Raw genomic sequence first — 17,238 nt, forward strand, 5'->3', positions numbered from 1 at the left:
CTTTCCCGTAATTCAAACTTCTTAGAAATGGCGTGGGAAAATGTGGTTGTTTACCTCCAGAGACCAAACGGTGGAGAGCATCAAATTAATGGAGCACGATTTTTGGCAATTGTCAGCACCAGAGCTCTGGAACGTTCCGGTGTTCCGGGGGGAAGATATCCGCGATATACAATTACGATAGCGCTCACTGTGCTAATCATGTGATAACTGCGCGTGCGCGTATTTTTAAAAAATCAGCTGAATCATGGTTAGCGAAACCTCACATTTTTTAATTTTTTTGATTTTTCATATCTCAACCAGTGATGTTTTTGAATATAAAATGTGACAAATTCAATTTCATTATAATGGCTGAACCATCATCCTCAAAGACTGTAAATATTTTATTAAAACATCTGCGGCTAGTTTGAAACACGGGTCCCGGGTCACGGGGCATGGGTTACGGGGCATGGGTTACGGGGCACGGGTTACGGGGTGACGGGGCAGCTCTGATCAATGTAATTCAAACAGAAAATGTTTTAAAAATGCTAAAAATTATCAAAAAAATCAACTTGAAGGTGTTTTATCCACGTATGACTATTTAAAACGTCAAAATCTAATCATTTGCTTTCCACGTGCTTTCGAAGTTTGCGTCGTGCACAACGCAGACCAGAAAACACCGCAACATATTACATACATATAATAAGCTTAAATTATCAATAATACACTTTTAGTGCTATATGCATGTTATATGTTATACGTAAGTAATATAAGTAATAAAACCGAGCTTTCTCAAGAAAATGAAAGTACGGCTATTGTTAAATCATATCTCATTATATCCCCTCCATCACCTTGAGTATGAATATAATTTTAATGGATAATAACGTAGAAATGATGGTATTTTATAAATGTGTCATTATTTTCCACCTACCATTATGAATTTTAAATAAAAATGACGTAATTATACTCATATCTCTAAAACCACTATCTTGCAGCATTTAATCGTTTTAAAAAACATGTCAATCTATATCCAGTCACATAATTAGCATCCTATTGAGTATGAACAAACATTTTGCTGTAAATTGGTTCAGAGGCCTTATATTTCATGATTTTGACAATATTTTTGTCATTCCAATATTATTTTGTCAAAATTTGTGGGTGACATATTATTTAAAAATGTTCATGATAATACTATTCGTATATAATTGTTTCAGACATACTATACTAGTAGTATTAGTACTATTATATGTGTTATGTAGTACGTGTTATGAATTATACGTCATGATATCGTTATATTTTTTCCGGTCTGTAATTTGTATGCCCCATGACCCGTGCCCCGTACCCCGTGCCCCGTAACCCGTGCCCCGTACCCCGTAACCCGTGCCCCGTAACCCGTGCCCCGTGACCCGTGTTTTAGTAGGGGGGGATGTTAGGAATAATTTTTTAAGCCCATTTGTCAAAAGTTGCCTTTGGGTATAAAAAGAAGAAAAAATCATGTAAAAACCCTGTGGCACTTTTTTCAAGGTTGCCACGGGTTGGGTGCCACCGCCACTCCGCCAGCAAAATCGAAATTTCAAAAAAATTCAAAACATAGTGAAGTGACCCCTCATTTGAAAGGTATTTTCATGCTGATTATGAAAATCATGTTTGTAATGCTAATGGTAAAAAACACTCTGACAAGAAGTAACTTAAGATGAACGGTGAAAAAATTGCGTTTTTAGCAAAATCCTCAAAATTTCGTCAACTTTGTGAAATTACTTTTTGTGACAGTGTTACTCAACCTCATCATATTGATTTTCTTAATCAGCATGAAAATACCTTTCAAATGAGGGGTCACTTCACTATGTTTTGAATTTTTTTGAAATTTCGATTTTGCTGACGAAGTGGCGGTGGCACCCTGCCCGTGGCAACCTTGAAAAAAGAGCCACCAGGTTTTAACATGATTTTTTCTTCTTTTTATACCCAAAGGCAACTTTTGACAAATGGGCTAAGAGTTTATGTCATTTTTGCAAAATAACATCTCCCCCTAGTTTTAGCCGAAACATCTGCATATTTTTGTAACTATGTTTAAGTAGTTTTTTAGAATGTGTTAAACAGTCACGGAAATCCTTGCATTTGCACGGGGTGTGCATTTGCAATGGTTTGAACGATTTTTTCCGACCCTGTGCAAATGAGCTAGAACGTGTAAGGCAAAATGCGCGAAAATTAACAAATCTCAACTTTAAAATGAAAATGGCATAAAACAAAGACAAATGGCATTTTCATTTTCTCTTTAGAAGATTCTTTAGCCTTTTTAGAAAATTTTTGTCTATTTATTATTATTATCAATTTATTTTCAGTTGGTAACAACGATAGGACCTAGTGTCCTAAATAGTTACAGCCGTGACCGTTTACTAATAAATTCCAACTTTCATAAAAATAGCTATTTACCACAATTTACATAATGGACAAGTACAAAAATTATCTGGAAGCATTTTTAGCTTTCCCCTAAAAATATTAAATGTTGCAGAGCTTTTCACATCCTTCGGGAGATGATCCCAGATTAAAGAGCCGACAAAACTCAAAGATTGCAAACCGAACTTGACAGTGTTTGCTGGAGGTAGCATAAGCTGTTCTCCTCTTCTTAGATTGAAGCCAGAAGTTTTAATGGTAAAAAGTTTTGCTAGAAATAAGGGATTTTGTTTTTTTAAAGTTTTATAGATTTCTTCAAGGATTTTAAGAATGAATTTGATGTGAAAAGATGCTGTTTTAGATATAGTTAATAATTGAGATAAACTAGAGTCATGATCTTGATGAACTACAGCCCGGGGGGGGGTACTAGGATTGATGGGTGTCGGGTATGTGCGTGCCAGACCTCTGGACCCTTACCCTTAGAGAGACTGAATTTCGGTGAAAAGGTGACCCTTAGAGAGACTCAGTGTAGAAAAACCCAACCCTTAGAGAGACTTTTTCACAAAAAAATTCTATAATGGGCCAAAGAAATTCGATTTTTAAAAGAATTTCTCTAATTTTCGAAAAATGTCTCTAATTTTTGAAAAATTTTCTCACTTTTTTTAAAAATGTTCTCACTTTTTTGACTTTTCACTTTTCTTTGACCCGAGTTTGTGAAAAAACCGACCCTTAGAGAGACTGATTTTGACTTTTGTTGTTTCGGTAACCCTTAGAGAGACTTTGGAGGTGAAAAACCCTACCCTTAAGGCACGCACATACCCAGCACCCATTTTTGCCTAAGTTACACCCCCCCCCCGGGACTACAGCCAATGCTCTACGTTGAATTTTCTGAATTTGCTTATTGTTGCGTTGTTACTAAAAGTGGTAACGGTAGGTAACGATAGGTAACGATAGGTAACGACAAGTAACGGTAGGTAACGACAGGTAACGATAAAGTAGCGGTCGGTAACGATGAAGTAACGCAAGTAACGAGGGGTAACGAAAAAGTAACGAAGTAACGATAGGGAAAAAGCTGAAAATGGTGGCCCTGAGGTGTCGAACCCGGTGATTTTGGGAGAACCTAACGATTTTGGTTAATCTATTCAAGATGATTCTACAGTAGGATCTGATCGTTCTGGTGAATATGACTGTGGAGATAATAAATCTAATCGTTTTTATTGTAAATTGGTGTTTGTGAATAAACTGGAAGATTTGACGGCTTGGTGAATCAATGGTGCTGGTCAATGCAATGATGGAATCAATGGTGCTGGTCAATGCAATGATTGAATCAATTGTGCTGGTCAATGCAATGATGGAATCAATGGTGCTGGTAAATACAATGATGGAATCAATGGTGCTGGTCAATGCAATGATGGAATCCATGGTGCTGGTCAATGCAATGATGGAATCAATGGTGCTGGTCAATGCAATGATGGAATCAATTGTGCTGGTCAATGCAATGATGGAATCAATGGTGCTGGTCAATGAAATGATGGAATCAATGGTGCTGGTCAATGCAATGATGAAATCAATGGTGCTGGGTCAATGCAATGATGGAATCAATGGTGCTGGTCAATGCAATGATGGAATCAATGGTGCTGATCAATACAATGATAGAATCAATGGTGCTGGGCAATGCAATGATGGAATCAATGGTTCTGGTGAATTCAATGGTGGAATCGATGGTGGTGTACTGGTGGATGCAATGCTGCACTCACCAATGGTACTGTTGTGCAGGTGAATGCAAGTTAGGGATTGTGCATTTTTTGTAAGCATCATCTTTATAAGAAATCCATCGATAATTTTTGATTCAAGGGGTATTGACTTTCGTCGATGGCTTCTTTCAAAGCAAGTTAGGGATTGTGCCAAATGTGAGCATTTTTATTTTTTTTATAAGCATCATCTTTATAAGAATACAATCCATAGCTTTTAATTCAAGGGGTATTGACTTTTGGTGATTGGTTCATTCAAAGCAACTTGGGGTTTGTGCAAAATGTGAGCATTTTTATTTTTCTTATAAGCATCATCTTTATAAGAATACAATCCATAACTTTTAATTAAGGGTTATTGACTTTCGGCGATTGGTTCATTCAAAGCAAGATGTGAGCATATTTATTTTTCTTATAAGCATCATCTTTATAAGAATACAATCCATAAATTTTGATTCAAGGGTTATTGACTTTCGGTGAGTGGTTCATTCAAAGCAAGTTGAGGATTGTGCAAAATGTGAGTATATTTATTTTTCTTATAAGCATCATCTTTATAAGAATACAATACATATCTTTTAATTAAGGGTTATTGACTTTCGGCGATTGGTTCATTCATAGCAAGATGTGAGCATATTTATTTTTCTTATAAGCATCATCTTTATAAGAATACAATCCATAAATTTTGATTCAAGGGTTATTGACTTTCGGTGATTGGTTCATTCAAAGCAAGTTGAGGATTGTGCAAAATGTGAGTATATTTATTTTTCTTATAAGCATCATCTTTATAAGAATACAATACAATCTTTTAATTAAGGTTATTGACTTTCGGCGATTGGTTCATTCAAAGCAAGATGTGAGCATATTTATTTTTCTTATAAGCATCATCTTTATAAGAATACAATACAGATCTTTTAATTAAGGGTTATTGACTTTCGGCGATTGGTTCATTCAAAGCAAGATGTGAGCATATTTATTTTTCTTATAAGCATCATCTTTATAAGAATACAATACAGATCTTTTAATTAAGGGTTATTGACTTTCGGCGATTGGTTCATTCAAAGCAAGATGTGAGCATATTTATTTTTCTTATAAGCATCATCTTTATAAGAATACAATACAGATCTTTTAATTAAGGGTTATTGACTTTCGGTGATTGGTTCATTCAAAGCAAGTTAGGGATTGTGCAAAATGTGAGTATATTTATTTTTCTCATAAGCATCATCTTCATAAGATTACAATCCATAACCTTTGAAGGTTTTGAATTTTGGTGATTAGTTGATTCAAAGAAAGTCAACGATTTCACATAAGAATAGCATTTTAATTTTAATTTTTTTCGGTTTCGTTTTATTCCAAATTGAAATAATTTAATCAGCTTATGACTAAGCTCTTAACAATACGATGGCCATTCACTGATTGCTCGTTTCTTAATTGATTCTTGTGCAATTGACATTGTAGCAAAATTTTAGCATTCTGCAAATCAATTTAACAAAACAATATTACATTGAGCATAAGATACGTTTTAAAATGAAAAGTACTTTGTGAAAAGGAGGTCAAGTCATAATTAGACTCGAAAATGTTCATAAATTCATTGAAAGTCAACCAAAAAATGCCAGTATTTGCCCTTTCCTTCGATCCGAGTTAAAAAATGGTTTTTTAATTAAAAATGTCAGATTTCAAAAACGGCTCTTTTAACTTTTAAGAAAATAAGTGAATAAACTAAGGAAATTAAGGACATTTTGAGATTTAAAAACATTCGAGCCTGAAAATCACGTCGTGAAATCACAAAAATTTAGTGGTTCTTATATAAAAAAGCGATGATGATTAAAGAAAAATGCGTCGGTATTATGGTGTTCGCGACCCCCGTGAGAAAATCATGATTCATGGGAAAAAGCATGCAGAAAAAATAATAGGCTAGGTCAAAAGAAGAAGTCTACCCTTAGTGTTATGTAACTTTCTTGACTATTGTAATATAAATTGTAGAGCTCCACGTGCAGTATGATACAAGATATGCTTACAAGTTGTAACAATCCTATTTAGAAAGGAAAATCTCATCTTTATGTAAAATGTTTTCCCAAAGAACTACTTTCCACCTCACCTTTTAACACGAGGTAGCAGCTGTATCTTTTTATTTTACATCGTGTTGAGTATCAAAGAAGAGATTTGTGTAAGTTTGTAATACACTCCAAATAAGCAAAATTTGCCAAACGGAGGAGAGAGTTGATGTCTTTTGTCTTTTGAATGCTTGAATGAAAGCGTACTGAGAAAAAAAGGTGAACTGTGATACAAAAATTGTATTCTTATAAATATGATGTTTATAAGAAAAATAAATATGCCCACATTTTGCACAATCCCTAACTTGCTTTGAATGAACCAAACGCCGAAAGTCAATACCCCTTGAATCAAAATTTATGGATTGTATTCTTATAAAGATGATGCTTATAAGAAAAATAAATATGCTCATATTTTGCACAATCCTCAACTTGCTTTGAATGAACCAAACGCCGAAAGTCAATACCCCTTGAATCAAAATTTATGGATTGTATTCTTATAAAGATGATGCTTATAAGAAAAATAAATATGCTCACATCTTGCTTTGAATGAACCAATCGCCGAAAGTCAATACCCCTTGAATCAAAATTTATGGATTGTATTCTTATAAAGATGATGCTTGTAAGAAAAATAAATATGCTCACATTTTGCACAATCATAAAGATGATGCTTATAAGAAAAATAAATTAGCTCACATTTTGCACAATCCTCAACTTGCTCTGTAAGAACCCATCGCCGAAAGTCAATACCCCTTGAATCGAAAATTATCGATGGATTTCTTATAAAGATGATGCTTATAAGAAAAATAAATATGCTCACATTTTGCACAAACCCCAAGTTGCTTTGAATGAACCAATCGCCGAAAGTCAATACCCCTTGAATCAAAAGTTATTGAATTGTTTCTATAAGATGATGCTTATAAGAAATAAAAATGCTCACATTTTGCACAAACCCCAAGTTGCTTTGAATGAACCAATCGCCGAAAGTCAATACCCCTTGAATTAAAAGTTATGGATTGTATTCTTATAAAGATGATGCTTATAAGAAAAATAAAAATGCTCACATTTTGCCCAAACCCCAAGTTGCTTTGAATGAACCAATCGCCGAAAGTCAATACCCCTTGAATTAAAAGCTATGGTTTATGGTTCAATCATTGTATTGACCAGAGCCTTTGATTCCATCATTGTATTGACCAGCACCATTGATTCCATCATTGCATTGACCAGCACCATTGATTCCATCATTGCATTGACCAGCACCATTGATTCCATCATTTCATTGACCAGCACCATTGATTCCACCATTGCATTGACCACTACATTGTTTCCATCATTGCATTGACCAGCACCATTGATTCCATCATTGCATTAACCAACATCATTGCATTGACCAACACCATTGATTCCATTATTGTATTGACCAGCACCATTGATTCCATCATTGCATTGACCAGCACCATTGATTTCATCATTGCATTGACCAGCACCATTGTTTCAATCACTGCATTGACCAACACCATTGTTTCCATCATTGCATTGACCCTCACCACTGATTCCATCATTACATTGACCAGCACCATTTATTTCATCATTGCGTTGACCAGCACCATTGATTCCAGCATTGCATTGACCAACACCATTGATTCCATAACTGCATTGACCAACACCATTGATTCCATCACTGCATTGACCATCACCACTGATTCCATCATTACATTGACCAGGACCATTTATTTTATCATTTGCGTTGATTCCGTCAAATCTTTCAGTTTATTCACAAACACTAATTTACAATAAAAACGATTGGATTTATTATCTCCACAGTCATATTCACCAGAACGATCAGATCCTGCTGTACAATCATTAGATTTCCAAAATTCTCTCAAAATCACCATTCACCATTAGCCCTGCCGCAGAAATCTACAAATTTTGATAGCTTGACTCCTCAGGGCCACCATTTTCAGCTTTTCCCCCATCGTTACTTCGTTACTTTTTCGTTACCCCTCGTTACTTGCGTTACTTCATCGTTACCGACCGTTACTTTATCGTTACCTGTCGTTACCTACCGTTACTTGTCGTTACCTATCGTTACTTGTCGTTACCTATCGTTACCTACCGTTACCACTTTTAGTAACAACGTTATTGTTGTGTTTTACAAAATTCATCCAGATTAGTGGACAATAGTTAAAGTTTGAGAATATATAGGCGTGGCATACTCTTAGGTGCCAAATAAACGGGGGGGTTGGAATAAACGGGGGGGTTGGAAAATTTTTGAAATTTCAATAAACGGGGGGACCTAATTGGCCGGGGGGGGTTGGAAAATGTACTTATGAAAACCCCAAAATAAGGTAAATATAGGCTAAAATCAGGCTTTTTGGAGCAAAATAAGGGGACTTCTTTTAGCCAACTGAAAATATTCTTTAAAATTAATAAACGGGGGGGGTCCTAATAAGGTCCGGGGGGGTTGGAAAATTTTCGAAAAATTAACAAGCGGGGGGGACCGTTTATTTGGCACCTAAGAGTAAAGCCTTTGCCGTTTTCAGAGAAAGAAAGGGGCGGATGCGTCTAAGTGCGCTGATTTTGTTTCCCGCATATTGGCATTTCAATTCAACGTGAGAGCTAAAGCGTAGTTTGTCATCAATAAATATACCTAATAGTTTAACCTGATTTTTGACTTTGACTTTGATATTACCTATAGTAAAAATATGTATAGGTTCGAATCTACCGAGAAACATAACTTGAAACTTGCCAGGGTTAGCAACAAGCCCATTGATCTTAAACCAGTGTAAAATATCTTGAATCTCGATATTAAGTTTCAAAATAACTTCAGCAAGGGTTTGTGCGATTGCAAAGAGGGTGTTGTCATCGGCAAAGTTACAAAGTTCAACCTCGCGGGTAGAGAGTAAAATACGGGTTAAAATTTTGATTTGTGCATTTTTTTATAATCAAGTGTAACATTTTTCCACTCTGTGTAAATGCAACGGGTCGCAGTGATCGAGTGTATTTGCACGGGGTTTTTTCGTCACTTTTGTTTTAGACCCATTGCATTTGCTGCATGTCGAACCCTGTGCAAATGCAAGGATTTCCGTGACTGTTAAAAATCACTTGCTCTGGAAGCATCGGAAGAGCGCCAGAACTTTCTGAAGAGAAAAATAGTGTTTTTTTAGCTGCTCCGGAAAACTCTGGAAGTTTCCAGAGCGTCGGAAGGGTCCTTCTCTCTAACTCTGGGTATATAGTTGAAAAAAGAGCTTACGAAAGTTAGGGAGTTTCTGGTACTTTTGTAACAAAACACAAGACCTTCTGTACCTATAGAAAAAAACCCTTTCCAGTTTCATGTTGGCTGCTATCCCACGCGGGAAAAATATATAGTAAAAGAATCCAAGAAGAGTTAGGAAAATCTAAGTCAGTGTGTCACAAAAGTCAGTTTGCATACAATCCTAGGTTGGTCTAATGTCAACACCCCTCTTCTAAAGCTGGGAGCAAACCATCAAACATGGTTCTTCAAACATGAACTCTCTTGTTGAATGGTTTGCGCGGCACTTTCCAACATTGTTTCAAACATTTATTTTGTTGTATTACAACGGCTTCTTTCTTTTGTTTACTTTTCAAATCACGCGTTCAAAGTCATATTCAATGTTCGATTAGCAATGCAAGGTCTTCCTTCTAGGGAAAGCCCGAGTTGAATGTTGAAAATTATGAACTTCTGAAACATCGTTTTCAAAACATTTTTGGAGATTTTTTTGTTGAAAAAATATGATTTTTGACTCCGCAAACCGTCAAACATCGATTTCAAACATGAAACGTCACGATGTTTGAAGAACAATGTTTGACGGTTTGCTCCCAGCTTAATTTCGACACCCTTCTGTAGAGATAGGAATAATAGGAAGGTCGGAATCACTGATAGACAAAAGATTTATTCCTCTCTGATCGCTAAGCAAAGAAAATTAGTTTCAATCAGTGATTCCGACCTTCCCATTATTCCTACCTCAGAAAAGGGATGTCGACATTAGACCAACTTTCGGTATGGCAATACTGCACTCGAGGAAAAATTTGGAAATCACCAAGTTCCACACTGGAAGAGCGCACCTGATAAATTTTGGTTCGGGCAAGGTGCACCTAAAAAGGCAAAAAATTGCTAAAATTAGCTGAACTTGAGGAGAATAGCAGGAGATGAAAAATTACCATCAATCTCGCAAGTCAAAAGAGGTAGTATTCCATTAACTAGTCTACGAAAAGTGCACTCATGCGGCGAATAGAATATCTCACAAATTAATATATGCATAAAACTGGACAAAATCCTTTCTATTTTATTCTTAGGTGACATCGCCATCAATCTTGACTTGACAGTAAGAACGATGGAGAATCAAATTTGACAATGCATAATATTTTCATGAGGCAAAAATTGCTCAATAAACAAACATTTTTTGTTGTGAAAATCTTGTCCAGACACCAGAGGCAGGGGTACTTTGGCAAAAAGGCCTTTGGAATAGACCTTTTGCTAAGGTACTATGTCATGTTGAATGATGATTAAAAATTCCAGCATCAAACAGGGCTGCAAATAAGCGTCGGTCATCGGTCAATGTCCGACTGAAAAAGCTATTTGACCGACTGAAAATCTTTTGTGTCGGTCATGATGTCCGAATGAAAAAAGGAATAAACCATTAACTTGAAAGTTGAAAATATCTCTTACACCCCTGTCTCTTACTTAGCCTATTCTTTTAATACTCGCTTCCTTTGTAGCTTTCAGGGTGTTTCTAAGTTAACTTTTATCGACTTGCTTTCTTCGTTACTTTCTTTGTTTCTAAGATCACTTTTATCAAATCAATTTCTCTGTTATATACAGTAACAAACTGTTTAAAAAGGTAACTTTTACTTTTCCTACTCGCTTTCTCCGTAACTTTAAAAAAAAATATACACTGAATGACCGACAGGATTTTGAGTTTGACCGACAGGATTTCATTTCTGTCGGACATGATGTCCAATTGACTAAAAATATTTATTTGCAGCCCTGCTGGAATTTTTTGTCTACCAAAAGGTCTATATGCCTGTCAGGTGAAAATAAAAAAATGTAGTGTTTTAGGAAACTGGCCGGGTGAAAAAAACAAATTTTCTGACCTGGCCGCAGACTATGGGTTCATCTATATGGTTCATCATAAAGAAAATCAAGTTGAACATTCAAGCTATCAAACGTCGTTCGGCTAGATATTCCCGCTTGTAATCAAGTTTTGTTCATTAGTAGTTGATGTATTAGTATTCAGAGCTTACTTCATACTGTTTGTAAATAAAAGTTATCTTTAAAGTTCTGTTTCAATGATCTTAAGTTATCAAAAATAGCAAAAAAAAATTTTCCAACCAGCCCCATGAGAGCTTTTTCCTTCACCTGCATTCTGGAAACACTACATTTTTTTATCTTCACCTCAGGATACATTTTTCATCTCTAAGAGTCCCATTCAGGATTCCTTTAAGATGGTAAAAGTTAGCATGAAAATAACCACACAACCACTCAAATGAATTGTGAAAACAGCAGCCGATCACGTACAGGGGACTATAGTTATAATTAGTTAATGTTTAAAAATGGCTACGCTCGTTCTCAGACCTCTTTTGTATTTTCAAGTAAATATGTAAGATTTTTATATTGCCGGTGGCTGTGTTCAGTTTGTTTGTTGTTAGTTTGTATTTTTGAAAGACCCCATGCATGGATATTAGAACTGATAGCCGCATTGAAGAGCTCGCACGGTAGATAGTATCTTTCTAAAAGCATAACAATGCGTATGTCTGTGCAGGGGAACGTTTATGCCAAAAGGCCAGAAAAGGTGCAAAAGTAGAAAAATTTTAACCTTTCCTCGCAGACTAAAAGTCCATTGTAGGGTTCCTTTTGTATGAATATTCAGTCCCACTTAGGGTCTATTTTTCAAATCTCAGCAGCACACCACCATCAGTCCGCAAGGGTAGTACCCCCTGGGGTTTTATTACATTTTATGTATATTATTGCTGACCTCACCTATCAGTATATTGAATAATCCAGATAATTTTATACATATTACATTTCAGTAAATAAAAAGTAAATAAATTATTAAAGTCCAGCATTTTACCAATCAAAATGGTAAGTAAATAATAATCATGCATCCTATTTATTTCAACTTTACTTTCTTCTATTCTACATCATTCTATCTATTGGACTGCTCTATTCATCAATATCCATGAATGGGTTAGAGGAACCCTTAATGGATGAGCACTTGGAATAGAAACGAGCTTATAGCATTTCATTCTTAGGGTAAAATGGAATATAAATAGACAATGCTTGATCATCCAACCCCTTGCAAAATAACAAATAAAACAACCTGGAAAAAATGTAATTCCATAGACTTCCTGGAAAATTATGTCCACCCCCCATTTATGAATATGAAATGAAATGGCCCATTCCATTTGTACATCTACTTCACTACTTTACTTATTAAAATTCATTGCTGAATTTTATCTACTATTTTTAAAGGAATACTTTATAAGAATTTTTCACAATATACCCCAATATTAAATTTTAGTTTAACTTCATGAATGACATGATGAACCTGGCTTCATCCTACAAAACACAATACAAATGCTACTCTGTATCCATGCTGGCAGGCAATGAAAGGAAAGATGTCGAAAAAGGTGGTAAAAGTAAGTAGGTTTTTAAATCTGGTATGGTAAGTAAGTGTATTCATTTGAAAGTGGGAGTTTATCCCCTTTTCTATTTGCGCTAGACCTGGGAGGTTGAATGCTGAGGGGCCAACACCTCACCTACTCTCAGCTTCCATTAACTTACCATTTGGATCAGATTACCCAATCCAAGCTACTCATTCGCTGGGTTGGCGGTTGTCGGGGATCGAACCTGCAACCCTTGAATTGTCAGGTGAATGCACTACCGACTGAGCCACCGAATCTGGTATGGAGTTACTTTTTTTATTGTGTTAGGGACAGCATATTCGTCAAAAATATATAAAACTGAAGATATTGGAAAAGAATTTACAAAATTTTATGAATCCCTAGTTCAAATGTTAACATTTTAGAGGGCATTGGATAAAATAAGTGCAAGCTGATTGAAATGGCGATAACTGTATTTACTATGAGAATCAAAGCATGAGCATAAATTAACATAATTTTCAGATGTATGATGAAAAAGATGAAAATGCAGTAGTTGTTTTTTTCTTGATGATATGATATATGAACTTTCAATCAGTTGTACTTCTTCCTACAATCATTTTTTCATAAATTATTTTCTTCCAGTTATCCTACCACCATCTGCATTGGATGTTCTCAGTAAGATTTTATATTACATTTCTCATAGCTACTTGGATTTGTTCTAAATTGTTTGACACTTTAACCTATTATATTATATATATGAGAATTTTTTGGATATATTATTTTCAGATCGAGCGATATTGATGAATTGTAATAAATAACAACTTCTAAGTATTGTACTTTATTCAAAAGATAAATAGGCATTGAATTTCTCAATTTAAACTTTTTTTGCAGCACGTTTGAACATTGTTTATCCAATGCTTTTCAAATTGACCAACAAACGAGCCAAGAGGAATACCCACTGTGGTGTATTGGAATTTGTAGCAGATGAAGGAAAAGCATACATACCTCACTGGGTAAGTGCCAGGAGAGATGGCCGTGTGGTAAAGGTGTCAGCCTCGTAAACCAATGTTCGATGGTTCAAATCCTTGCTCCAATGTTACGTTCAGTTCATAGATAACTAGCCAACTAGCCATGGACCCTGTGAAAGCAATCAAAAGACTATCTCAAAAAGTCCTAGATTACTTCCTTATCCAAGTAAAATTTCGACTCAATTTATCACGTCTCGTTCTCAGGACAACCAATCTGCTATTTTGTTTTGATTTCTGATGGGTTACTTTAGGATTTAAGTATATTAATGTTAAAAATTTAGCATTAAAGTATAACGGCTGGGGGGAGACTGTTTTCAATAAGCTTTCTTTTTGATTTGATCAAAAATGATTGTTGGTTGTGGTTGATAAATGTTTGACCTAAAAATTCTTTTCTTATCATTATTTTTGTTCTCCTCATTCCTTCCTTTGTATTTCTCAGATGATGCAGAATTTATATTTACAAGAAGGTGACTTGGTGTCCATCGAAAGTGCATCCCTACCTGTTGCAACATTTGCACGTTTTCAACCACAAACTGTTGATTTTCTGGACATCACAAACCCTAAAGCAGTGTATCTTTTTCATTGATTAATGTTTTTTAAACCTGATAAACGACCTCTTTTCTTTTAGTTGAAATATGTCGGATAGAAAGCGGTTCTCATACTTGATGAGTAAAATTTCCACTTGTCATTTGTGCACGATTGCCTGATTGATTGGTGCCTGATCTAAATTTTTTTGAATGGCTTTGGGTCCAGCAAAATATTTAGTATCTGATTTCATATTTCTCTGTATATTTGATTGATAGCTTTTGTAGTTTAATGCTTTATCGAACGTTATCAATTATTTATATCGAGTTCCACTTATTTAAGTAACAATTTTCGGCTCTTAGATAATTTCAGCCTTTGGTTTGATGCTAAGATTTATAAATAATTGACACTAAAGCATTTTACATCCTTTTCTTTAACTTTTTGAAATGAATCTTTGATTTCAGTTTAGAAAGTGTATTGAGATATTTTGCATGTTTAACAAAGGGTGATGTACTGGCTATCAAGTACAATGATAAGGTACAAAAAATACATTTTATTTGGCTTATTTCTACATATTATCTAGTCTTAGACCTGGTCTTGATCTTTTTAAATTATTCATTTTCAGCCCTTTTGTTTTATCAACTCTATTTAATTCTAACCTCTATTCGAACTAAAATATTGGTCCCCCTGGCTGGAAAGTAGATAAAATTGATCTCTGTAATTCGAATCTTCATCTAATTTGTGGAAAAATTTGGTCCCATGAATATCGAATTAGAGAGAGTCAACTGTATTTTTCCTTTAGTTTCATAAATATTACTGTACTGGTCGTATGCTGTAAATCTTTAATAGTTAGAAATGAAAAGCTAATAATGTACCTCTTGCTTAGAAATACCGAGCTTGTGCTTCTGTTTTTTTTCTGTGGCGGAGACTAGATCCTGTTCCGCTAAGGACGACGGTGAACAAGATAATTTACCGTCTTCGATTTTGTGGTTCAAATTTTTGGCTATTACAAATCACTCCAGTCACTCTGCTGTCCTTACAAGTGCAAATAGACAGACTCACTATAGTTATCACGTTCACAGAATTGTGTACATTTTTTTATTCTCGCCAATCTTTTTTATAGATTTATGAAATTTTAGTACTGGAAACAAAGCCTTCAGATGCAGTTTCCATTATCGAATGTGATATGCAGGTGATTTTTTTTCTTAAATTTATGTTGAAAACAAGTACAAGATTCTAACCTTCAAAATTAAAAATTTCACCATTGTAAAGATCATCAAGATGGTAGCATGTTGCTATGTAAAAGTGCCAAAACAAGCTACAGACTAATTTTAATGAAATAATAATGAAATAAAATTCCGCATATCATTTATAATATTTTTGTTTTCCAATACATACAATTTTAACTAATACTTCCCTATTTGAATGATCATAATTTTCAACTCGTAATCAACTAATTTCTTAAAGGTTGATTTTGCAACACCAGTAGGGTATGTTCCACCAGAAAGACCAACCAGCTCCAAAGCTAAAGAAGAGGAACATCAAGAGGTTGGTTTATTGTTCGTTTTTTTATGAATCCTTTTCATGATAGCACTGGAGAGTCTTCCAAGAATTTTCAAAAAATTCCACCCAATACGTCACTTTTTCTTTCTTTTTTAAGTGACGTATTGGGTGGAAAATTTTAAAAATTCTCAGAAGACTCTCCAGTGGTGCTTATCATGAATTCATGATATGTACCATTGTAATGTCTTCTAACATTACATCACGGATCTGATTGGTTGCAAGTCACGTATTGACTGATTTGACGTCACTTACAACAGCTGTTGGGTCCGTGATGTGATGTCGAAGACATTGCAGTGATGCATATCCTGTACAAAATTAGTGAACCAGAGATATCTAACGTGTTAATTGGTGTCCTGTCTTCCACGGAAGAAAGGGATTTTGGTAGTAATGAAACTTTCGCGAATGGGTAAATTCACTAAACATTTAGCATTTCGCCAGATTCAACTTACGCTAGTCAACTTTAACTTTTAGTTTAGTTTTAACTTATTTTAGCTTTAATTTAGACCTTTCTCTTCTTTTTATAGCCATCATTAGAAGGTATTCCTGAACAATACATCGACCGAGGATCTCAAAATGTATGATTAAGTGGTTTTTTTCTTACAAGATATTTTGTTATTATTATTATTATCACATTTTGCGATTTTCATTTGCCAAATATCTTGCGATGGGGCCATCAAAATCGTTTTTAAACAACACTGTTCAGTTTTTACTTTCCAAGACTAACCCTTTGAACTTGAGCTCAAAATGTGAAACGTCCTAAATAGTTTTAGCCGAATATATTTTTCGAGATCTTTTGAGATGATCTTTTTCATAAATTATTTTTAGTGCAAAGACTGTCCCGTTGTGAAACCATTGCCTTGGTGAAAACGATGCGAGTGTTTCCTGTGACATAAGATTATGAAATGGTCTTTAGATAATTCAAACGCCTTGTTATCTGTTTCTTTTAAGGTATTTCCAGGCAGCGGTAATCGTTTGGATGGCAAGAAGAGGAAGAATAGAGAAAGTACTGACAGTAATCAACAGTTCAAACCAACTATCATCCAAAGGTTTGTCACACTTTTCTTTCTTTATACGATCACATTTACATTTTTTTCTATAAGCATAACGTTTATAAGCATAACGTTTATAAGCATAGTGTGCAGAGGGGTCTGATCCCCCCATTTATATTCAATCCCCCTATATATGCATCCCCCTGTTTTAAAAATTTTTCGAACCCACACTAACTACAATGGTGGTTCACAAACCGTTTAATACCAAAAAATTAAAATTTATATGTTAAGAAATGGTATAAAATTGCGCCGCAGGCTAAAAATTTGCCATTTACATTGCTATTTT

General features: G+C 35.0%; 1 protein-coding gene across 1 annotated transcript in view; it reads left to right on the forward strand.

Annotated features, from left to right (window-relative positions):
• Window positions 1-17,238, forward strand: part of LOC136809289 (ubiquitin recognition factor in ER-associated degradation protein 1-like) — a 73,574-nt gene that overhangs the window by 44,686 nt on the left and 11,650 nt on the right. The window contains exons 2-11 of the mRNA XM_067065805.1: window positions 12,215-12,266; window positions 12,706-12,823; window positions 13,430-13,462; window positions 13,679-13,800; window positions 14,255-14,385; window positions 14,805-14,877; window positions 15,464-15,532; window positions 15,808-15,888; window positions 16,428-16,478; window positions 16,852-16,949. Coding sequence (XP_066921906.1) covers window positions 12,264-12,266; window positions 12,706-12,823; window positions 13,430-13,462; window positions 13,679-13,800; window positions 14,255-14,385; window positions 14,805-14,877; window positions 15,464-15,532; window positions 15,808-15,888; window positions 16,428-16,478; window positions 16,852-16,949 — 779 coding nt within the window. The 5' untranslated portion in view covers window positions 12,215-12,263. The remainder of the gene's footprint in view (window positions 1-12,214; window positions 12,267-12,705; window positions 12,824-13,429; window positions 13,463-13,678; window positions 13,801-14,254; window positions 14,386-14,804; window positions 14,878-15,463; window positions 15,533-15,807; window positions 15,889-16,427; window positions 16,479-16,851; window positions 16,950-17,238) is intronic.

The sequence above is a fragment of the Clytia hemisphaerica genome, unplaced genomic scaffold (genome assembly GCF_902728285.1).
Source record: "Clytia hemisphaerica strain Z4C2 unplaced genomic scaffold, Clytia hemisphaerica genome assembly, whole genome shotgun sequence".
Lineage (NCBI taxonomy): Eukaryota > Metazoa > Cnidaria > Hydrozoa > Leptothecata > Clytiidae > Clytia > Clytia hemisphaerica.